The 26,281-nt window shown below is 32.9% G+C and overlaps 1 protein-coding gene across 1 annotated transcript in view; it reads right to left on the reverse strand.

The window, feature by feature from the left end:
* Positions 1-1,157: 1,157 nt before the first annotated feature.
* The window catches only part of LOC150093437 (uncharacterized), a 28,583-nt gene continuing 3,459 nt past the window's right edge, over positions 1,158-26,281 (reverse strand). Inside the window, exon 2 of the mRNA XM_090413329.1 lies at positions 1,158-6,512. Coding sequence (XP_090269455.1) covers positions 1,881-4,196 — 2,316 coding nt within the window. The 5' untranslated portion in view covers positions 4,197-6,512 and the 3' untranslated portion in view covers positions 1,158-1,880. The remainder of the gene's footprint in view (positions 6,513-26,281) is intronic.

Genomic DNA, 26,281 nt, shown 5'->3' on the forward strand with positions numbered 1-26,281 from the left:
TTTTGATTTGTAAACTTATTGGTTAAATTTTGAATCTACTTACCTCGTGCATTTAGCAACCAAAAATTCGATTCCTCAAAGAACTCCTAAATATCACTGTGTAATAGAGATTAAGTCGGATACACGAACACGCCTCAGGTCCTAACTAGTGAATGCATGCAGCATGTAAGAAAGTCGATAGTGTAAGGTCCCCGATACCCTGGGCGAGATTCAGACTCATCCATTACTTCTCCCAACTCTATACTACGCATAACGAAAAAACTTGCAGTGTTTGCTAAATGTTATCAAATTCGCAGTATTTAATAATTTAAAAATTTAGTGCATGTCCATATTTAATAAATACTAATAAAACATGTTCATATTTTATTTTTCCACTCACTTCAGCAGCCCTTAAAGGCCCCGTGATGCGATGCATCGCCTGCTTACCGGGTTATGCTGACCCTGCACGCAAAACATAACTTCATCACATAAAAGTACATTTTCCCAGCCCTGTTGATCCTACAAAGTCTTTGCTTACATCACCATACTCTAGCCAGCTTTTGCTTGGAAGTCATAAAGCGCTTCATCTTAGGCACACATGATTTAAAACTTAATTTGTGTATTTGTCACATCATACATTTAGACACATTCACATCTACTTCTTTCCATCTCTGACTCTCGTTACTTTCGTTTTCTTGTCTACTCTGACGGTCTGTGAAAAATATGAACTTCAAAGGACTTGGGGTGTATGGCTACACATTGAAAAGTTTGGGTGGAAACTTGTCATGGTTACTAGATATTAGCATCTACAAAATTCACTCGAGAGTTCTCAGAGAACAGAAGAAAATAATCAGAGTGATCTGAAATTATTTTCATCTGCCTAGTGCTTCGTATGAGAAACACCATGCTCTTCAAACACTTTTCGAAAACAGAATTTTCTTTTCTTTTCATTATTAATCGCAAAATCCTGAATTTAATTTAAACAATATGTGAGGAACTGACCGAATACCATTAAAAAAGTCGTGGATAGTCCGTTAGTGAGACAAGTGTATCCATTCCTTCAAGAGGATTTTATTTCTAAATTATAACAAAAATTAAGCAAAAAAATTTGTGAACCCTTGAAGTGAAATCAGAAAATCCCTGCTTGATGTTAGCAGGTTCCCGATACTGCATTGCACTAGTGTCTACAAGAGTTAAATTTTTGGGTGATATTAAAACCCATTCCGTTCGCACTGTTTTGATAAATTTGCGATGAATTTTCCTTTAGTCCACGTAAGTATAATATTTAAAACTCAAGTGACACTTGGAAAAGCAGTGCCTCTCAATAATGTATTATTTATTTTCCAAAAAAATAATAAAAATAAACCCATTCACAAGGACTGATTTTAAGTTGTGCTTAAAAGGGCGACTTGAAGAAATGCAAATATAATTGTACATATGTTACAAGGACACACATTAGCAGTGAATTCTTCAGTGGGTCACCAGATGTTCCTACCACAAGAATGTTTTCCCGAACGTTGGCAAGTACCTTGTTTCTCATCAGAATGTGCAAATTTTACACGGTGTGAACATCTTAGTGCCTTATCAGGTGAGACCAGCCAAAAAATTTATTCTCGCAGATTTTGCATGCAAAGAAACTCTCTCTTTTCATGTCATTATTAAGAAAGCCTTCTTCAAAAAATTACTTCCCTCATATTTTACACAAAAAAGCTTTTCTTTAGTCAGAGTGTCATTTCCGGTACTTTTTTAAGGGAGCTTAGAGTTGAAAATTAGAGCTAAACACGTGAAAAGTGAAAGTTTTCTCATCAGAATATATTCTTAGATGTATTTTTAGACATGAACTCACTGAAACCGTTTGTTGTAAATTTTACATAGAAAAAATTTCTCACCAGTATGAATGCTTATGTGTTTTCAGATGTGAACTCTGGGAAAACCTCTTGTTGCAAATTTTGCAGAGAAAAGATCTCACCAGTGTGAATTCTTAGATGTATTTTCAGATGTGAACTTTGTGAAAACTTCTTGTTGCAAATTTCGCATAGAAAAGTTTTCTCACTATCATGTATATTTCTATGTATTTCCAGTCTCGAATTGACAGAAAATTTCTTGTTGCAAATTCCACATTGAAAAGGTTTCTCACCAGTATGAACTCTTAAATGTCTCCTCAGAGATGAACTGTTCGAAAACTTCTTGTTGCAAATCTCGCATAGAAAAGGTTTCTCACCAGTATGAATTCTTAGATGTTTTTTCAGACTGGATTTGTCTGAAAACTTCTTGTTGCAAATTTCACACAGAAAAGGTTTCTCACCAGTATGAATTCTTATATGTGTTTTCAGATGTGAACTCTGAGAAAACCTCTTGTTGCAAATTTCGCAGAGAAAATGTTTCTCACCAGTGTGAATTCTTAGATGTTTTTCCAGATTCGAACTGTAAGAAAACCGCTTGTTGCAAATTTCACACAGAAATGTTTTCTCACCAGTGTGAATTCTTAGATGTGTTTTCAGAGGTGAACCCTGGGAAAACATCTTGTTACCAATCTTGAGTAGAACAGATTTCTCGCCATCATGTATTCTTCGATGTATTTCAAGACTAGAATTGTCTGAAAATTTCTTGTCGCAAATTCCGCATTGAAAAGGTTTCTCACCAGTATGTACTCTTAGATGTCTTTTCAGAGTTGAACTGTTTGAAAACCTCTTGTTGCAAATCTCGCATAGAAATGGTTTCTCACCAGTATGAATTCTTAGATGCTTTTTCAGACTCGAATTGTCTAAAAATTTCTTGTTACAAATTTCGCAGAGAAAAGGTTTCTCACTGGTATGAATTCTTAGATGTTTTTCCAGAGTCGATTTCTCTAAAAACTTCTTATTGCAAATTTCGCATAAAAAAGGTTTATCACCAGTATGAATACTTATATGTGTTTTCAGATGGGAACTCTGTGAAAATCTCTTGTTGCAAATTTCACAGAGAAAAGGTTTCTCACCACTGTGAATTCTTAGATGTTTTTCCAGACTCGAACTGTAAGAAAACATCTTGTTGCAAATTTCGCAGAGAAAAGGTTTCTCACCATCATGTATTCTTTGATGTTTTTCCAGTCTCGAATTGACAGAAAATTTCTTGTTGCAAATTCTGCATTGAAAAGGCTTCTCACCAGTATGAACTCTTAGATGTCTTTTCAGAGTCGAACTGTTTGAAAATTTCTTGTTGCAAATCTCGCATAGAAAAGGTTTCTCACCAGTATGAATTCTTAGATGTTTTTTCAGACTCGAATTTTCTGAAAACTTCTTATTGCAAATTTCGCATAGAAAAGGTTTCTCACCAGTATGAATTCTTATATGTGTTTTGAGATGTGAACTCTGTGAAAATCTCTTGTTGCAAATATCACATAGAAAAGATTTCTCACCTTCATGTATTCTTCGATGTTTTTCTAGACTCGAATTGTCTGAAAACTCCTTGTTGCAAATTAAGCATAAAAAAGGATTATCACCAGTATGCATTCTTATGTGTGTTTTCAGATGTGAACTCTGTGAAAACCTCTTGTTGCAAATTTGGCAGAGTAAAGATTTCTCACCAGTGTGAATTCTTAGATGTTTTTCTAGACTCGACCTATAAGAAAACATCTTGTTGCAAATTTTGCATAGAAAAGGTTTCTCACCATCATGTATTCTCTGATGTATTTCCAGTCTTGAATTGACAGAAAATTTCTTGTTGCAAATTCTGCATTGAAAAGGTTTCTCACCAGTATGAATTCTTGTATGTGTTTTCAGATGTGAACTCTGTGAAAACCTCTTGTTGCAAATTTCACAGAGAAAAGGTTTCTCACCAGTGTGAATTCTTAGATGTTTTTCCAGATTCGAACTGTAAGAAAACCTCTTGTTGCAAATTTCACATAGAAATGTTTTCTCATCACTATGAACTGTTAGATGTGTTTCCAGATGTGAACACTGTGAAAACCTCTTTTTGCAAATTTTGCCTAGAATAGGTTTCTCACTGTCATGTATTCTTCGATGTATTTCCAGCCTGGAATTATCTGAAAATTTCTTGTAAATTCCACATTGATAAGCTTTCTCACCAGTATGAACTCTTAGATGTCTTTTCAGAATCGAAGTGTTTGAAAACATCTTGTTACAAATTTCACACAGAGAAGATTCCTCACCAGCATGAATTCTTATTGTGTTTTCAGATGTGAACTCTGTGAAAACCTGTTGTTGCAAATTTCGCATATAAAAGATTTCTCACCAGTATGAATTCTTGTCTTTTCAGATCTGAAATCTGTGAAAACCTCTTGTTGCAAATTTCACATAGAAAGGGTTTCTCACTATCGTGTATTCTTCGATTATTTCAAGACTGGAATTGTATGAAAATGCCTTGTTGCAAATTTTGCACAGAAAATGTCTATCACCACTATGAATTCTCAGATGTCTTTTTATTTACGAATTTTCTGTAAACCTCTTGATGTAAATTTTGCAGATAAAAGGTTTCTCATAAGTATGAATTCTTGGATATTTTTCAGAATCGAACTGTGTAAACATAATTTTGCAAATTTAAGATGGAAACAGTTTCTCTCTGGTGTGAACTCTCGTTCCTTTTCAGGTTACAGGAGTTTCTCATGACTGCATATCACATGATAGGAGTAATCTGTGGTGAGCCTTTTCATGTGATTTTTAATATAAACTGATTGAGAAAATTTTTTCACATATTTTACTACAAAATATTTTTGTTGCTTTTTATGGGATTATAGACTCGAAAACATAGAGCTACACATAAGACTAGTGAAAGTTTTCTCACCAGTATGCACTCTTAGATTTGTTTTCACACTCGAACTGTTTGAAAGTGTCTTGTTGCAAATTTCGCATGGAAAGGTTTCTCTCTGGCATGTATCCTTTCGTGATTTCTCAGGTGAGATGGGTCGAAGAATTTCTTTTAACATATATCACATGTAAACTAGTTATCAACTTTAGTTTGCCTTGTGATATAGTTTTTATGATTGAGAAAATTGTTATGCCACGTATTTAACATGAAAATCTTTTCTTCAGTGAAAGCATGAATGGTGCCCTTTACGGGACTGTAGAATTGAAAACCAAGAGCTACACAAGAAATTAAGATATTTCTTGAGTGTGAGAACTGAGATGCTTTTTAAGGATGTCCATAGGCATATGATTTTATACAAATTTTGCACTTATATGGCTTCTCTTTTACATGAACCTCTCTGATGTGAAACAAAAGCTATTTTTAAGGGTTCTCACATATTTCACAGGTCAAATATTTCTGCTTTAAGTGCACACTACCTACGTTTTGTGGTGTTTTAGCGTCTAGAGAAAGCCAATATCTTGTGGTATATTTGGGATTGAAAAGGTTACTCAATTCATGTGAACAACGGAATATCTTTTAAGAAATGCCATTGAGGAAAATGATCTGGCACTAACTTCACAGGAAACATGCCTTTCTCCCCTAGGAACTTTGCAGATTGATTTGAGGTCGGCTGTATTTGCATTCTCCCTGCCTGGTAATTTAATCGCGAAGTGTCCACAATTTCTCAAATGCAGCTCAAAAGAGTTAAAATAGGAAAAACTCCTTTTCATATTCGGATAAAAGAAAATGTTTCCCAGTATGAGCCAGCTTTATGCGTCATTGAAGACAAGACTGTAGTCGTTGTCCTCTTGCATTTTTCTCACTTGATGTTCCAATGTGTGAATCACAAGTTTGTGTATCTTCAAATAATATAAACTAGAAAACCGCCTGTTGCATATTTCACATGTCAACATATATTCACTGCGGTTCACTATAGCCTTGTGTCTCTTCATTGTGTATGCGAGTAAAAGGTCGTGCTCTAATTTTCACATGGAAATTGCTTCTCGATTGAGTGCGTTTTCAGATGCTCTTGAAGATTTGATGAATCAAGGAAATTCTTCTGACATGTTGTACAGACGGAATGTTTATCTTCATTTTACACGTGCATTTTCTGGTGCTTCTTAGGTTGTCACGGCGATGAAAGTTTTTCTCATATTTTTCCATGAACCTTTACTACTGGAGTCTGTTACTGTTTGATTGCTATTAATTGCCTCGCGAGTTTTAAGTTGATCTAATCGCTTAAAGGCTGTGTAGTATACTTTTGACATACATAAAGTTGTTTTTTTTATTCAACTGATTATTGTGGGTTTTCTGATGTTGGTTTAGGTGACTCTGATACTCTGACAATATACAAACTGCTTCTTGCATGATCACATGCGAAATATTTTTGCCTATTTTCATCTAAGTTAAGATATTTCAATAGGAAATGTGTTAAACCTTCTTTTCTGTTGCAGAAGTAGAATTACTCATTGCTTTTTGAATTTGAGACGTCGATTCCAATCTCATTTTGAGGATTTTCCCTTATGCCACTAGAAATGCAACCTTCTCGGAAATATTTGATTTTTATTTCGCAAATTCAGCATGTGATGTTTGCAACAATTTAACAATCTTCATAAACTGCTGGTTATCGGCTTGGTTTTAATGCATTGGTAGGCAAAATATCTAATGTCAGTAACCCTGTTAACAATCTGTAAAGAAAAAAGAGGTAAATGCTAAATTAAAATTCCATTTAGTAAATAAATAATTCTGAACATATCTAATATTTAATAATAATTAATGTATGAATTTTAATGTAGAAATTAACTTGAAATTAACATTTATGCTTTTGCTAAACCTTGATAAATGAGAATCCTAGAGAATTCCACATCTATCATCGTTTAACAGATATAAAATTAAGATACAAATTTTATGTAGGAAAATGCTTGCTTCTAAGTATGTGATATAATGTAAAATTATGTTAGCATAAAGAAGAGAGATTGTAAATTGTTAGAGGAAATAATTTTTTTGATTGTGCAAGGCTGTTAATACTGTATAAATTGAACAAAGATTAACTAAAATTTGTAATTTTAAATTTGAAACTTTCAGTTCTTATCCATGTTCTTTCAACACATGGCTTGAATCATATCCAGATTTAACTGGACGTCTATAGATGTCCTGGCCGGTTGAACCCTGTTCAACTGCAGGTACACAACTCCACATTGATAGAACTTTGAAATGTTCACACAATTTCAGCTTATTCAAGTCATCTTTAAAGATCTCTATGTCTGTTTTATTTACTCTTGTCATCCTCAAATTAGCATTATCAGCAAACTTAATAACTTACCTTCAGTATCGTTAATGGAGAAATTAAACAGGAATGGACTGTTCTCTGGAATGTGGAAGAATAGAACCTTGCAACACACCACTGCCATGAATGACTCTGATTTCTCTCTGACACCCACATTCTTGTCTATTTCACTAAACATCCAATCCACCCCCTGTTCACAAATATAATGCCTACTATAACATACCATATTCTGATTTCAAAATGTTTGAACTCTGTCTTTAACTGACTTTTTAAACTTTAATCACCTCTTTACTAAAAGGTCTGTAATTTTCAGCCTCTGGTGTTGATTTGCCTGTAAGTAATGGCAATACCCTGCCTACCTTCCACTCTCTTGAAACTACTAGATCTAACATGTTAATTGCACATCACAGTCAAAGGAAATATGTGTTGATATCCCAAGTGGTAGCATTCCACTTGATATTTTGAAATATTGCATGCACCTCCCTTTCGTATATTACCAGCTCGTAGTTTCTCAAAGAACACATCACTGTCTGTCACATTAGGAACTGACTTAGGTGCAATCTGACGCAATACTTTGCAAAATATTCACTCACAAATGCAATTATGGCTTTGGTTTAAGCTACCCTCATTCCTGCAGAATTACTTAGTTATCTTTTGATTAATCACTTTTCCTTTTACCACCCACTAAAAAGAGAAAGATATTTGGGATATTCTTTGCCCTGAACAACTAATTTTACCTCATAATTTCTTTTGTATTCTTAACCTGGTTGGTAATCATTCTTGCCTGCATTTATTTATTAACTATATATATTAATCAAAGAACTGAAAATACAGAGCTTAGAAAATGTCTCTCTAACTTGATTTCTATCTATTATTCATTTAGTGTTGTGTTTTATTCAATTTCAATAGTTGTTAATTACGAATTTTTAATGAATTATATAGTCAGGTATTAATATCAAAATAATCAATAATGAAAAAAATAAAAGAAAAAATTTAAATGAATAATAACTTTCCAAATCAACATCTGTATATAGGACAGATGTACATGGGATAGAATTATTGAACTGGTGCTAAAGTAGAAAACAAATTTTGCAATTTTCTTTCACATTGATGTAGTTTATGTTGTTCCAGTCTGGTATTGATGAACACGTTTGTGTTAAAGTTATCTGAGTATGATATAGGATAGATAAGGTTTTGATGTGTTGAGACTTCGCCATGCCATTTTTAATCCCCCCCCCCACAAACTCCTCAAAAACACATTATCCGATTCGTTATTTCCTCCTAATACATTAAGAGGTAAAAAATCCACCTATGGTATCAACCAAAAATGCTGACACACCTTTAACTGTCTAGAAAACCTTCTAAGTAATGCATACAATATAATAACTACATCCAGAGAAATAAGAATCGCTGAAAACGTCACTCAGATCTGAACGTATGACAAAAATTATTATATTTACAGCTATTTTGCCTGCTTCTGTTTAGGAGTGCCCTGTTTAAATGACAAAAATTTTCTAAGGTCACATCGAAACATTAATAGAAGAGCGTCGTAATAAAAAAATAAATTATCGAACAAATTTATTGATGCAGATGGTGTCATCCTAACTTTTCTATTACCCACCTGCATTTTCTGTGTGACATCTGCCACCTACCATTGCACTATGAGATTGGTATAACCATCTACATGCATTCTTTCAACAATAAATATTCTCTCTAGAAATGAATATATTATTTCAAATTATAAAGACCAATTTGACTATTCCAATGAAAATATTCCAGTTCTTGTTTAATGCGAACTTAATCAGCATACTGATTTATGTTGAGAATTCAGAATATGGTAGTGCTGCTTACTATTAAACACTAATATTCAATATTAGTTTTAATAATAAAAATAAGAACAAATTTGCATTTAAAATAAAAATATCTGATCTTTTATCCTCTGAGAACTCAAATTTTCATCAAAACAAGATATTATTTAAAGAAAAAACAATGCTTTTCCGATATTTTTTTTTCGTAATATACAAATAAGAACTTCATTATCAATCAGATGATAAGCAGGCACTCTGCTCATGTCTGGTGAATGGCTATTACCAGTGATGTGTCCTTCATTTTTGCTGCAGAGGATTCCCTGAACTAGGATTTGGAGACATGAGTTCCTTCAAATAATGACATTCTAGTGAGTTTCGTTTGATCTGCCATCTCTTAGAAGAAAGGAAGAAAGTAATTGTGTTACTCTTAGCATGTGGCACCCATGCATGACTGTGCAGTGAGAAACGTGTAAGCTACATGATATGATGATTTTTCTCAATACTTATTGGAAAGTGATTGGCATAATGCTAAATGCATACCCGATTAAAACTGAATTTTAAAGAGTTGTTGAAGGGCTATGGTTAATTATTAAATCACAAGAATGGGATAACGATTACTGTTGAATAATAAATTCAGTATAATAAACTTTACTCAAATTTTAAAAAGCAAAAATAAATGTTATTTTCATGATATTAAAAAAAAAGTTGCCATACAACATTAAGGGGAATAGGTCAGATATCCTCAAAAAAGTATTAGGAAACATTTTAAATAGCATCATTTAAAACCATTCATAATTTACAGAATTCCTTTACAATATTTTGCTGATTGTAATTCTTGTCTTATTTTATGATGCTCCATTCCGGTCATGTAAATGAAATAAAAGCATTTCTCTACTTTCAAACATGCTGATGATTCGTTCAATGCCAATACATGTGTCACTTTGTTTTTCTCTTTAGTTCTGCTTGTTCTACTTTTCCTTAAACTATTCATTTCACAAAAGAATCAAGAAACACTCCTGAAGTAAATGAATGAAATGATTAAATATCCTCGATCTTGTTAATTCTTGTCATTTCAAGTAGATGATCTGGAAGACACTGATCGAGAAAATAGATGCACTTCCACTTTACTCTCTTGAAGATCAAATCATCATGCGCTAGTCACTCCATGAAATAAACAGCAGATGGCAGCACAAGAAATCTTGAGCACATTCCGTCATCCGTTGTGACAGTGACAACGAAAATTCGTTAAAAATAATGGAAAAAATGAAGCAATGTTGAGAATAGTTGAGAAATTGTTTATGCAAATATTTCCTTTATATAAAGTTCTCGTTCATAATTTTAAACCATTTCACTTCTCTCCGTCATTCTTTGAAAGTGGTGTCACAGTTTTTGATAAAAAGATATCTGAAGTAAGAATTTCCAAATGAATGCAATACAGTTAATCATGTCCATATGGCATCCATTTCAATCAGCAATAGCCTAGTTCAATCAGCTTTTATTATACAGCATATGCAACTATTCGAAACTTCCCAGTGCTCAACTGCTGTGATGTTCTATTTTAATACAATCGCACTTAAACACCTATATCTTTCGACCCTTCACAAATTGGCGAAAGAAAGATAATTCTTCAATTTAAATTGCTCAAAAATACCTGTCTCCAATCCATTAGCCATCTTAAATGGAAACGTACTCAATATTCCGTTTGACCGTATCAGATGGTGGTGATGGGTGAATTCTCAATCTTTTCTCAAGGTTTGTAATTAAGATTTCTACAATCTTATTTTCAGATGTCAAATTATGCTTCACCCTTTTATTAGATTAGTGGCAGTCCTGTGAGGAAAGGGAAAGAGTTTGAATCTTGCAGAGAACATGGGTTTAAACCTGAACGTGTGGGGGATGAATTTCATTTGCCGATGCAGCTAACTGGGCACCTGATGGAGTTTCAAAAATTTCCTTTCCGCCATCTAGAACACCGTTTCTGGGCTACAAGAATCAATCAAAACCCAACAGAATTATAATATTAATAAACAGGAAAAGATAATTAGGCAACGCAAGGTATGAAACTACTACAACTTTACAAAAACGTTTCACTTAGTGGGAGCAAGATAAAAAAGTGTGAATACTTTTAAAGAGTGGAATCATAAATTGGAAGGAGGAAATAGAAGAATAGAATAAATCAACAGCATTTCTCAAATTTTCAAGATACCACTGTTTCATGCAGTTAGTGATGAAGGTAATGCTGTGGAAACGGTAATAAATTTGGTAACCACGTTGGATAATGAGAGGGTAGACGATATACTACCTTTCAGATCGGTTGCCGGAAACATCTGAGATAAGAGGCCCTCTGTCCACCAGACAGAAGGCTATAAAATACTTGAAAATCAAGTTAGAGGATTACGAGTGAAATAAAATAAAAAACTTTAATGCAAGAGATCAAAAGATAATTACGAGTACAGGTAACCATCGTATAACGCGGTACTTATACAACGCGGTTTCAATATAACGCGATCTACATATTGTAGTATCCCTTGTTCAACGTGGTCTACAATTTCTAGCACCACTTTTTTTTTCATATATTTTTCAATGCGCAACTTAAAAATCAAATTTATCTTCGCTAAATTTGTGTCTGCCGATATCGCACAAGTAATTTAGTTTTATTGTATCACTGAACAAGGTACTGTACAGAGACTTTTGCAGTCTGTGTCATTCTCAACAAACAATGCAATTAGAGACGGATGGAATAATAATGGTGCTAACTATTAAATCACGTCCCCTCTACAGAAACTATGCTGTATAGACTTAAGCAAAACCACATGTTGCACTGAAACACAGTATCTAACCAAAAACTATTGTCCAATTTTTCAATTATGAAATAAGTGGTTGTTTTATTGCATTTCAAATTCTCGATGTCATTATGACAGATCACAAAGGCTAACTTAAAATAAAAGACTACCAAGAATTGAAACATGTCATATAATAAATGTGAGTTCACCTGCCAAGAAGCCATAAAATCCACCCAAGGGTTGGAACGTTTGTGTGATTTGAGCCAGTCAGTAATGAGAAGTTCCATCGGAACGATAAATGACACTCTTTTGTGAATGTTTTAAAACTAATACTGAATGTTGTTATGACAGTTTCAGATGTTATGGAATTCGATTGAAGAGAATTAGCATTTCAACTCAACACTTGTCGGTTGCTTTTGTCTGTGGGTCGCGCGCTCTTTTGTTAATATCGCACCAATCATATGCACGTCTTTGTAGCTGCTGTCTTGTGTAAAACAAAATTCAGCTTGTATGTATTGTAACAATTAAAAAAAAATTGAATAATTTATAAGCGTATAAAAGGATATCACCTGTAAATCGTTAACATGCCAGCAAAATTCTGTGACGTGCCATGTCTGGCACGAGTGCCATAGGTTCGCCATTTAGGGTTTACTGTATGAAGTGTTTATCGTTGAAAATTGTCTTCGTTTTCTGCCAGGAAAGCGCATTTAAAATCATAAGTGTATTATTCTCATGCTGAGCAGTTTTTTTTTTTTTTTTTCTTGGTGAGTTACATACATATGTAGTGCTTTTTTTTTATGCAAAATTTTATTTTTATTGTAATGGCCACTAAAACTGCAATGAAAGGGAAAAAAACCAACATTGAACAGGTAGGGTGGACTTGTCGAGCCCTTTCATTTCTCATTAAATTCATTTCTCTCGAAGAAAAAAATTAAAATTATGGATCGGTTGAAAATTGGAGAAAAACCAGTTGTTGCAGGGACTTTGAATTTAAACGAATCAACAATTCGAACAATCAAACAAAATGAACATAAAATCCGAGAAAGTGTTATTGCTTGGTCAATAAGTGCAAAGCGCGTTGCTCGTGTTCGCGATATTCTAATAGAAAAATGGAGAAATCTCTAATGATTTGGATAGAAGATTGCACTCAAAAGAAAATTCCTTTGGATGGATGGATGGATGGTTGGAATCTTATTAAGCAAAAAGTTCTCGAAGTTTAAAAACATTTCAAAGAACTCGATCAAGATGAGTCTTTTGACTCCATGGAGAAAATAATATTATTCTTATTATTTTAACTCAATCGTTAAAATAATAAGAATAATAATAATAAGATTCTTCAGAAGAAATCCCTCAGCATGCTAGTAAGGGTTGGTTGAAAAACATTAAAAAGCGGTTTTCTTTGTATAATCTTAAAATCCAGAGAGAATCAGCATCAGCAGACGTTGAAGCTGCCTGGAAATACCCAGCAGAACTTTTAAAAATTATTAAAGGTGGTGGTTATAGTGGAGACCAGGTATTCAATGCAGATGAATCCGGGTTATATTGGGGGAAAAATGACAAAAGCACCTATATTTCGAAAAATGAAAGATCAGCTCCTGGATTCAAAGTTTCCAAAGATAGAATTACTCTACTGTTTTGTAGTAAAGCATCAGGTGATTACATGACAAAACCAATGTTTATTAACCGATACACAAATCCTCGTGCGATGAAAGGGCTCGACAAGTCCACCCTACCTGTTTATTGGCGGGACAACAAAAATTTATGGGTTACAGCTAGCATGTTTGAAAATTGGGTTTTCAAGTGTTTTGTACCCGATGTAGAAAGTTACACAAAGAAAAAGAATATGGACTTTAAAATTTCACTAATTTTAAATAACGCACCAGGCCACCCAACAAAGTTAAGCCATCCGAATATTAAAATAACTTTTTTGTCGCCTAATACTACTTCACTTATTCAACCACTCGACCAAGGAATAATATCAAGATTTAAGTCATTATATTCAGCGAACATTTCAATTAATTTTGGAAAAAGTGGAATCTAATCCAAACATGACACTACCTCAAGCGCGGAAAGAGTTTTCAATATCGAATTGTGTAAAAATTATTGCTCTGTCCATGAAGGAATTACAATCCTCTATGCTGAATGCTTGCTGGAAAAAAATATGGCCTGAAGCCATTCTGGAACAAAATTTCATACCTCTAGTGGATGCTGAGCTATGTCGTATAATAAACGTCGCACACATTTTTGGTGGACAAGGCTTTTGCGATATGGTTGAAAAAAATTAGTGAATCTGTTTCTCCATCAATTAGATGGAGAAACAGATTTAAATTTGGATGAACTAGTACAATTAATAGATAGCATCAAACCAAATAATGGGGAAAGTTCTTCCGAAGATTCTGATTGTGATGAATCCGTTAAAGAATTCAGTTTAAAGAAATTAACAGAAGCATTGTACTTGCCAAGTCCAAGTCCGGCACTCCATTGAGGGATAGTGATCCCTCAGTGGAGTGCTTGGGAAAATTCACGAGATAATTCGATATTTGTTTAGCACCATATTATGAACTTAATAAAAAATTGCAACATAGTGGGAAGCAAAGTCTTATTACTGAGTTCTTGATAATTAAACCAGCCGAAATATGCAATGAAAATTATACAAATGATGTCAAAGAGATTCCAAGTGGTGCCGACCTTCGGCCACTTAAAGAGCATCTACGAAATGTTATTTCTGAAGACAGTGATGATGATTAAAATATGCGCTTTATTTTATTGTGTCTAAAAGCTTTTATGCATTATGTGCAATGAAATTTATGTACAATTTGTAATTTTATATCACGTATTTGTCTCATTATTTATGTTTTCTTAACTTACATCAATTACCTGAATTAAATAAAAATATTGTTTTTTGTTGGATAAGTCATTGTTGTTTATATAATTTAAAAAAAAAACGATTTCAGAAACTAACCCTACTTTTTCTATGTGATCTAAGTCTCGTATAACGCGGCATTTCTATGGAACCTAACATCCGCGTTATACGAGGGTTATCTGTATTTGATTGAGACAGCATGAGCTTACTATAAAACAGGAATCTATGTGAAGTAAATGAATAGAGAAAACACGCAAAGCAATAACACCACGTAGAAATATTTGGCAGTCACTTTATTATTTCTATGTAGTGATTAAGCAGGATTTTGTTAGGATTTGGAGAGGATACCCCATGGAACACTGGTAAGCAAACTAAAAAAAATGGGAATGGATATTAAATTGGGGATGGAGATAAGAGAATGGCTCATGGGCAGATACCGAAAAAGTAGTGTATGGAGAAGCAGCGTACAGGATGAAGCAGATGACCAGTGGTGTGTCTCAGGGCTCTGTGGTCGGACCATTATTGTTTACTTTGTACATAAATGTTATAGGAAATGATTGAAGAAACATATTCAGTTGCTGGCTGATGATGCAAAATTTGGTAGCGCAATAATTAACCAAGCTGATGTAGAGAGCTTGAAAGGATGATTTAAATAAGCTAGCAAATGGACAAAAGATAATGGATGTCAGTTCAAGTTGAAAAAGTGTAAAGTTATGCATTATGGAATTAAAAAATTACAAGCAGTGAAATTGATGGAACTGTACCCTGAGAGATTGTGAGGTAAGGGACTTGGGGGAGGGGTGTTGGTGGACAGGAAGTTGAAGTTCAGAGGTCATCGTAAAACCCTATACTGTTATCTGAAATAGTGTGAATTCTAAGTTGTTTCCTTCTAGAATTTCCTGGAAGGAAAAAAATCCTACTTTCCTATGCTGAATGTCGACCATCTGGAGAACCACCTTCAAAAGAAGTCTAGAAAACCTCACTCAACTCTTAGAGTCATCCAGTGTGGTCATTGCTGGCTCTACGGATTCTGGCTCCACGATGTAATTTTAAATTGTGCGTACCTTACCTTTTTTTAATGTAATTTTACGTTTTACATGCAAGTTTAACATTTAACGGTTAAAAACATCGAATACATATTTTTATATAACATTGTGTACTGTATTTAGAAAAATACATATATTAACCTCCCAATCTGCCGGAACGTCTATAATCCGTCCAGCAAAATTAGACACAATGCATGCTGTCTGTTTAAAGAACATGAATAAATTTGGTCGTCATTTTATTTGAATTTGAATGTGCGATAATGCTTGACACTGAAGAGAAAACTTAATCAGATTATCTCGCGAACAAAGCTGTCTCGGTTGCCTATAACAAGAAATGAAGTTCCTTGTTTTATGCTGGTTAACAGACTATTAGTTAACAGACTATTATTTTTGTTTTCTCCTTTTATCGTACAATTTTTAATGCCAGAACAAAATCAGAGATCCTTGCATACTTTCTTCACTTAAATATATACTGCATTACCTTGGAGAACCAATGTCATTTTTATTTATTTCTTTTAATTTTGCCTAATCACTTAGTGGACAACAATGCATTTTATTTGTTCTCGAAGAACTTAGTTGAAATAATAATTCGAAATATTTTGAAGGGAAAAAACACAAAACAACCATAAAAAAAGAATGGGCTGTTGTCGTTTCAGATTGTGTTCAAAATCAAATTTCATAGAATACATTAACCATTGCCTGAAGGATGCACATTGACCACGTTGTTTTACAGTTAGTAATATGAAAATCTTTAATCATTTCAAATGAAGTGAACAGTCTGAGAAAAGTGTGAAATGCGAAATTAAAAGAAAATAGACATTTATAATTAATTTACTATGCATGGTTTTGTCAACGGCAAGAAAGTTGGAATACTCCCAAACAAACATAAAATGTTAATCAATTCCGTACAGGATATAGCTCAGATAATTTCGTCATATCTATATTTATGTTTCTTCCACCCACGAATGGTTAACAGCATGCCATACATCATAGTAGCGCAAGGGTGAAATAGGAAGTATTGTTCAAACCTTATTTATTGCAATAAATTTTGCTTGACAGCATTGTTTTTCTGAATATTTTAAAACAAGCGCAGAATAGGGCAGATAGACACCCCAGAAAAAAAAAAAAAAAAAAAAAAACTGAACGCTTCTTCAAAACATATGAACCATTTTTTTCAAAAAGAAAAAATTAAGTTTTCGATAATATAATTGAAATTGTGGTTATTACAAATTAAAAAAGTATTTTGAAATAAATATTGTATCAGACAGTATTGGAAATCTCAAAATTTCTTTTAGAATATAAACGAAAACAAAACAAGACTGCTGAAGTATTAACCAACACTGCTTCAGGTTTTCAGGTTCTTTAGTGTCACTTCTAAAGAAGTGGTGTTTCTTTTGCAGTAGCGTTTAGTCTAAACTCTCCAGCTAAGGAGATTACCACTAAGACAAGAGTTATTTCCAAGCAGTAAAAGTTGTCATATTTGGAATTTTTTAAGAAAAAAAAAAAAAAAACTCTATCGAACTTTTTTTTTTTCTGGCATAGATGTAAACGATTATTAAACGGTGAAAATATGGAAAAGAATTACTAAAATTTAAAATAGTGTCGACAAACACCAGATCAAATGATTGTAGAGTGCAAAATAAAAAATAAGGAATTACAAGTATCTGCTTCAGCCAGTACAACAATATTACTTCTTTTATCAAACAGTAAAATGAAGTTAGATATTGCATGCTTGTTGCCTAGATTATTATTATTAGACACCTCCAGGGAGGGTACTTGCTCTATAGCTCTGTCTCCGCCATTCCATCCACAAACTGAGCGCTACTACACCATCGCCATCTACCACCGACCAACACTACTAGTATTTCCAAAGACAATGACAAACATCCATGCACACGGCAGGATTCGAGCCCGCGGCTTTTTAAAAGGAGAGCGGATGTGCTAACTACTCGGCCAGCCAGGTTGGCCTACGATTATGAAATGATGAAACTATAGAAAAGAATTTCTAAAACTTAGAATAATGTCAACAAACATCTGATCAAATGATTCTAGAGAGCAAAATAAAGTCAGGAATTAGAAATATCTGCTTTGGTAGATACAACAATATTACTGGCTTACTTCTTTCATCAAACGGTAAAATGAAGTAACAGATATTGATTACTATGTGTGAAGACTTTCAAACCAGTAGAAAATTAAATACAGTAGTTATTTATAATTCAGTTCTAGTAACATTCTGAAATTAAGAAATTTATTGAATCAAAAATTTGGTAAGACATAAAAGCTAAATATGTATAATTAAAGAAATGCATACATTTTTCTTTGATTTGTTAAGTCATAGGTTAAATTCTGAACATACTTCCCTCCGTGAGAAAGAACTGTGCATTCATGGCGTGTTTAATAGTCAACAATTCAATGATTAAGAAACATAGGGCTGGATACACGTGCACACCTCACATCCGAACTGGTGAATGCATGCTGGAGATATAAAATGAAATTCAGTAGTGTAAGAGCGCTCCATTGTCTAGTGTTTCCGCGAGCTCTAACTGAGTAACATAACACCACCAAACCAATGAAGGCATGATGCTCTACTACGTGAATATGATAAAATACTCAGAAATACTGAATTGCTGAATTCAGTCTGTAGAGCTACAGCTCAACAGACTGAAATCAAGAAAGCCCCCTCTCCGTGAAGCTAAGCACCTGAAAAACGATCAACTACAATACCAGAGAACAATGGAAACAAACGTAGAGCCTAAATTCCAATGCTCGACTCCAAACTTGGTTTGATAGGCATCGTCTCAACATCCCGGGTATGGAACTGAGCAGAAAGGCATGGACAACACTGAACAGAATTCGCACTGGACATGGAAAATGTGCAAGTGAGTAAAAATTCCCTCATTGGAATGTGACTATGGGCAACCGAATCGATCAATCCACATCTCTACTGAGTGCAGTCTTCATGCATACACAGGCCAAAGAAACGACTTCGTGCAGGCGACATCGCCTGTAATAGACTGGATCAGACAACTTGATTTTCACCTATAAGTATATTGTTTGTTGAAAGTATAAGTGTCTTTGTTTTATTCTAATTGTTTGTCACTTACTTTTTTATATATTTATTTTGGCTTATGTACCTTTATAATTTCATGTAGATAGCCATACGCTTAATAATATATATATACACGCACACACATATACTACTGCTGAATTTCTTTTTATACATGCAGCCCGAATTTACCAGTTAGGACGTGAGTTGCACACACGTATCCTGCTCTATGTAAATCATTGAATTGTTGACTGCTAAACACCCCATGAATATTATTTCTCATGGAGGAAAATATATTCAAAATTTAAATTATGACTTTAAAAATCAAAGAAGAATGTAAGCATTGCTTTAAGTATTTATTTTATTTTTTGTCTTACCAAATTTTTGGTTCAATAATTGTTTAATTTTTTTTATTTCAGAATGTTATGCCTAGAACTGAATTATAAATAACTACTCTATTTAATTTCTACTGGTTTGAAAGTTTCACAATATCTGCTACTTAACACCGGTTGATAAAACAAATAAGCCAGTAATATTGTTGTACCCACTGAAGTTTTAGAAATTCTATTCTATATTTTCACCTTTTAAAAACCGTTTATGCAACAAAAAGTTCAGTAGTGTAAGTTTTTTTTTCCTTAAAAAATCGCAAATATTACGACTTTTCTTGCTGCTGGAAATAACTTTTGTCTTAACAATAATCTCCTCAGCTGCAGATAAAGGCCAAAATCTACTGAGAAAGAAACACCACTTCTTTAGAAGTGACACTAAAGAGCCTCAAGCAGAGTTGCATAATACATCAGCAGTCTAATTTTGTGTTCAATTCTTTCCTAAATAGAAATACCGATATTTCTTTAACAGACAGATATAATATTTATTTCAAAATAATTTAATAATCAATTTCAATTTTATTATTGGAAACTTATAAATTATTTGTTGCAGTTATTTAAGAAAGAAAGAAAAATTTGAATTAAGAAAAATATTGTGTATGTGTTGTATTAGTGTTCAGCTTTTTCTGGAGGGGGGGGGATGGAAAGGACCTACCCTATTCCAACCTTGTGTTAAACAATTGTTTTAAAATATTCTTAAAAAAAAAAAAAAAATTTCTCAAGCAAAATTTATTGCAATAAATAAGTTCTGAACATTTTATTTTATCTTGCACTACTACGATATACGAAAATATGCATGTCATGTTCTTAAGCTTACAGATTGAGATCTACTGCTGCTGTTTCAGAACAACTCTCTCTGCTTTTATGAATAAGCCAATAAACTGCATTACATGTTATTTCAAGGCTAATTTTAAAATATCGCAAAATTGTATTCAATTCTATCTCAGATGAACTTGTAGTTGTAAAACGCAAAAATTGTTATTATCGTTATTTCTACAGTGCTCATTTCAATAATAATCTAATTTTGTTCTCATTTTGTATTTCATACTTTTCACATAAGTTCACTTCACATTTGATGTGATTAAAGATTTTCATATTTTTGTCTGTAAAGCAAAGTTGTCAAAGTGCTTTCTTCAGGCTATGTATGAAATTTGATTTTGAATAAAAATCAAAATAAAGTCTGGAAAGTCGACAGCATATTTTTTTCCCTCAAAATATTTTAAATAATTATCTTGAAAAATGTTCTTCGAGAACAAATAAAATATACAGTAGACTAGATAGAATTAGCACAAAAAATTAAAAATTACATTAGTTTTCCAAGGTAATGTAATATTCAAGTGAACAAAGTATGCAAGGATCTCTTATTTTGTCCTGGCATTAAAAATTGTACAATAAAAGGAGAAAACAAAAATAATTTCTATATTTTTTGTCTATTCCATATAAGCCCAGTTACCAGCATGGAACAAGGAACTGCATTTCTTCTTATTTGCAAATGAGTAGCAGTGAATAATATTGTGAATTCTCTTCAGGCTGAAGGTTTATCGCATGTTCAAATGAACATGATGCAAAACCGCACTTCTTGTCCATGATCTTCCAACAGAGCATGCATCGTATCCAGATTTTGCTGGACGTTAACATATGGGAGGTTAACGTACGTATTTTTCTAAGTACACACTTTTTCATAAAAAGAAAAATACAAGTAGTTCTCACTTTACGAGTTTTAATCTTTATGCATTTTTTGGAATGGAATTTTTATTTTAAATTGTGTGAGATGAAGGCAATTAGGGGCGTGTGTACGTAGAATTATGCAGTATATAATGCCATACCTCTCTAAATCCTACCCATACCTCATCGTGGCAGAGATGTGAACGGGTGAAGTATCTAACAGATAAGCTTAAGCGTTGACGGTTATTTATGATTTATTTTTCATGGTATTAACAACTTCACACAATTTTATCAAAGAGTTATTTTATTAACTGCTTATTTTGGCTGAATTTCAACTCAGCATCATCAGAGCACAGCATAGTGAGTGAGTGAAACAATACAATTGCAATGGACAAAAGATCTAAAGTCCTATTTTTTTGCATCCTCTAATGCGAGAAAAAAAAAAAGCTATGCAGAAATTTCTCTAAGGATAACAGTCTCCCAAATTTTTGGCAAATTAATGCAACCATATTCATGTTTCTTAACTTTGCAAGAATTCTTCAAAGCCATTGCTGACTCAAAAAATAATCTTTCAGATCTGAAATGACTACTAAACAGTTATTTGATTCTTTTTCTACTGTGAAGTGGATTTTGGAGTGCTGCTCTTTAGGTAGAGCAACTTTTAGGTAGAAAATTCTACAAATAGATTAATGGTACTGCTATGGGTTCCCCCCCGTTAGCAAATTTTTACATGGCTTGTATGTAGCTGTGGTAAGTACTCTGTTTTCAAAGTGTTCCACGTAAAAATTTGCTAACGGGGGGATCACACAGCAGTACTTAATCTGTTTGTAAAATTTTCCTCATCATGTAAAATAACCTGCATTCATAGCAAATTTAAATAATTCAAAGATATCAGGGGGAAATTTAGACAGTAAACAGCCAACACCCCAAAATCCACTTCACAGTAGAAAAAGAATCAAATATCAGTTTACCATTTCTTGACACATTAGTCACCTGCCTTTCAGATGGATCACTATCTTTTTCCATTTACAGAAAACCTACACACACAGAGGATGATATCTACATAAACAATCACATCATCATCCAATCCAACAGTATGGCATTTTAAAAACACACACACAGCCAGAGCCATTTGTTCTAACTATACAGTTCTGACCACAGAAATCAAATATCTGTGCCATACATTCTTAGCTAACAGCTAAGAACGTATGGCACAGATATTTGATTTTCTTAATTCAAATTTTGGGGACAATAGAGAATAGAAAGAGTCATGTTGTATTCTTGTGTATTAGGAAAGGGCAGATAAAATACTACATAGGCCCGTTACTCTGCCCTCTCCTAATACACAAGAATACAACATGACTATTTCTATTCTCTATTGTCCCCAAAATTTGGGAGACTGTTAACCTAAGAGAAACTCCTGCATAGCTGTTTTTCCTTCCGTTAAAGGGTGCTGAAATAGGACTATAGATCTTTTGTCCATTGCAATTGTATTGTATCACTCACTCACTGTCATGTCTACAAGTGCTCCGATGATGCCGAGTTGAAATTCAGCAAAATATAATCAGTTAATAAAACATTGCTTTGATAAAATTGTGTGGTGTTGTTAATACCATGAAAAATAAGTCATGAACAGATGAAGTATGTTGGAAGCTTTGTCTTCCAGAAGAGCCACCCTAGGCATGAAGGCTACATCAATATTCCTGGCTAACGTGGGAGGCAAATGGTGATCGGGCTAGCAACTCGTCATTGGACGTAAAACAATATTATTCAAGAAACCAAGACAAATATGAATCGGATGGGAAAATTGGATATTGATCAGAAATGGAAAAGAATACAATACGGAATCATAAAACTAACAACATGGAATGTAAGAGCAATTAATGGAAAAGAGGGAGAACTTATTCAAGAAATAACCAAAGAAACATTAAAATATGTAGCATATCAGAAACAAGAAAAAAAGAAATCGAATGGAATAATGAACTTACAAGACTAACATTTATATAAAGCGGAGTAAAAAAAAAAACAAAATAGAGCTGAAGCTGGAGTGGGAATAGTAATACATAAAGAGTTAAAAGAAAATATAGAAGAATATAAATATATAAATGAGAGAATATTAATAGTCAGGATAAAAACAGATAGAGGTAAATTAAATATAATTACAGTATATGCTCCAGAAGAATGAAAAATTAATTATAATGGAAGACCTAAATGCAAGAATTGGAAATATACCTATAAACTGAATTATGCAAAGATTTAATGAAGAAACAATAAAGGAGAAACATTGATAGAACTCTGATCAAAAATAAGTTCGAAATAATGAATATGTTTTTTCAGCATAAAAAAACATTTGGAAACACAAAAGGGCAGGAATCAATAATCGATTATATTATATGCAATAAAAGTAATACACCCATCACAAATACAAGATGTTATAGTGTTACCATCAGCAGAAATTGGAAGTGACTGTAACCTGTTATGTGAACTAAGACTTTACAAGAAATGGGTGAAAATAAAATTTAACGAAAATCAACACATTGCAAAAATAAAACTTAAAGTGGAATTATTAAAAGATGAAAGGATAAAAACATTATACTACAACACATTAAAAAAAGTACGAAGATAACTCACTAAGCAGTGAACAACATGAAGAAGATGGTTTAATGAAGAAATAAAAATATTAACAAATGAAAACAGATAAGTGGAACGAATATAAAGAAATAAAGTTAATCAATAGAAAGTAAAAATCAATTTTGGGAATCATATACAAAAGAATTTGAATATAATTTTTAGTATACAGAAACAAATGAGGAGATTTATTAATACACAAAAGAAAGAAGAAGCAGAATATATCAGGACTATTAAAACTAGACACAGAAGAATTGAAAAATTATTTTATATACCTAATAATTAAATAGTTGAAACAAAAGTAGAATTAGGTAAACAAACAAACCAAGAAGAAGAAATAAATACAACCAAGATAAAAATTGAAAAAACATCAAATTGAAAACACGAAAACTGAAGAATAGGAAATCTCCAGGTATAGATAATATCAATAATGAATTATTAAAAAAAATAGTAAAGAAATTATAACTCAGAGTTTAGATATACTATACAATCAAATAATAAAAAAAAGCATTCTGGTAGAATGGAAAAAAAATTAATAATATCAAAATTTAAAAAAGGAGATTAAAAACTAAACAGAAAATTATCTTTATATCAGAAAAGATCCATCATTCTGAGCCATAGAGTACTGTAGAAATTATCATTGTTTTATATATCTTTAATTTGAGTTTTTTGCTTAATCTGTTATTGTTGCAAATTTTTGTTGTCTGCCAATTGTTATTCATCCATTATTGATTTGGTCTTTTATGGAAATAGTCTAGATATTCAGTGATCATTGATCCTAGGTAATTTAACTGCTTTACTTCTTCTATATCATTGTTTCTTATTTTCATTTGGATTGCTTCCCATTTTCTTCATATTACCCTTAGTTTTGTTTTACTAAAATCGATTTTCATATCACATTTGTTACTTGTTTAGCTTGGTCAGGATATTTTCTAATTTTTCTTGGCTGTCTGTAGTGATACTACATCGTCAGCATACTTTAAATGTTATATTTCTTACATTTACCATTATGCCTTCACACATCTGCAGTGCTTCATCTACTACTTCTTTTTGATACAGGATGAATAAATATAGTGACAATAGACAGCCATGCAAAACTCCTTTTTTAATTGCTATTTGATCTGTTTCTATGTTTTTGTATCTTACTACTGCTTGTGTTTTTGAATTGTAATTCTTGATACAATTATATGGGTATTTGTCAAACCATCTGTTTTCTAGAATTTTAATGAGTTTGCTTCTGTTTATTGAGTCACAAGCTTGTTTGAAGCAGATAAAACAGCAGTAGAGCTTATTTTTGTCTCTCATAAGATCCACTAATCTGTTTAATGTGAAAATTGCATCTATCGTGCTTCTGCTATTACAAAAAACCATTTGCTCTTCAGAAAACTCTGTCTTGAAGAATCCTAATGAATATTTTATAGCAGTGACTTAGAAGGGTGATTGGTATATATTTAATACAGGATCTGGCATCTCCTTTTTTGTGAATGGGTATGATCTAGCCTACTCTCCATTCTGTTAGTAAACTTCCTTTCTTTAGTATTTTGTTGAACAGTTTCCTTAGGATATTTATTTTGCTTTCTCCCTAATTTTTTAGAAGTCCATTTTGAATGTTTTCTATGCCCTGTGCTTTATCATATTTCATTTGTTTGATTGTTCTATGTATTTCCTCATTTAGGATGGCTCGAGTCAGAAGTTTCTTCAGCCATTTCATCCATGTTTTCTTCAGCTACAAATGTTTCTTTAAAATTATTAGTGCATATTTCTTTTATTACTTCAGTGCTACTTGTGGCTCCATCTTGCTGCAATATGGAAACTGGGTTGGGTATGTTCAGGTTATCTCTTTAACTATTTCATATATAGTCTTGGAGTCATGTTTTTTGTATGCTTCTTCACAGATTCCTGCTTTTTCTTCTATATATGTGATTTTTGCTAATCTGCATTTTTTGTTGATTTCTTCATTCAAATTTTTGTATAATATTCTATTTTCTTCATTATCTCTTTTGAGAGGATAGTTTTGGATTTCTCTCTGGTGTGAGCCAATCTTCATTTATTCTTGTCTGGTAGCCTAGGTGTTTGTTACGGTTTCCTTAATAATTTCTATTTTTTTCCAAGACTCCAGGACTGTATCTAAAGAAAGATTATTTTATTTTTCTTTCATTGATCCATGATAGATCTGGTCAAGCTATCATCGAGTTTTGAGATGTCTATCTTCTTTTGTGTTTGGTGGTTTATTCTCTTTCTTTTTAAACTGATTTTTAGTTTGGCTCATAGTAGCTTATGGTCTGTATCCACGTCAATCTCCTATAATGTTTTGACATTGTGGAAGGAATGTTTCCATTTCTTATTAACAATTATATAGTCTATACAGTTTTCGATTTTGTTGTTTGGTGATGTCCAGGTGTATATTGTGTTGCGGTTGTGATAGAATAATGTATTTTCGTTTAACAATTTATTTTTTTCGCAAAAATTAATCAAGTCATCTCCTCTTTCATTCATCTCTCCATGACCAAATTTTCCGATTACTTTTGCTTTTTCTTCAGAGTACTGATTGATCTTTGCATTAAAATTGAACATTATAATCAAGATATCTCTTGTGCTTCTTTGAATGATTTCTTCTTGCAGTTGTTCAAGAAATCAACTATAGTCTGCCTTTTCATGTGATTGGTCTGGGGCATAAACTTCTATTATTTTTATGAATAATCCTCAATTTTTGCTTGGATCGTATAGAGATGATTCATGAGGAAATTGGTCATACCTCCACTATTGATTTTAAGAAATATTTTTTAAAGATTAGTGCTAGACCTTCTGTGATGGGTATTTTTCTTTCCTGAATAAAATATGGTTGCATTTTTTTATGTTGAGTTTTCCCTTACCTGTTCAGTGGGTCTCTGCAACTCCCACTATTCCCCATTTGAACAGTTTCAGTTCTCTCTCCATCAGTTTTA

This window comes from Typopeltis vanoorti, chromosome 24, assembly GCF_054136105.1.
Source record: "Typopeltis vanoorti isolate ZY-2024b chromosome 24, IOZ_Tvanoo_1.0, whole genome shotgun sequence".
Taxonomy (NCBI): Eukaryota; Metazoa; Arthropoda; class Arachnida; order Uropygi; family Thelyphonidae; genus Typopeltis; species Typopeltis vanoorti.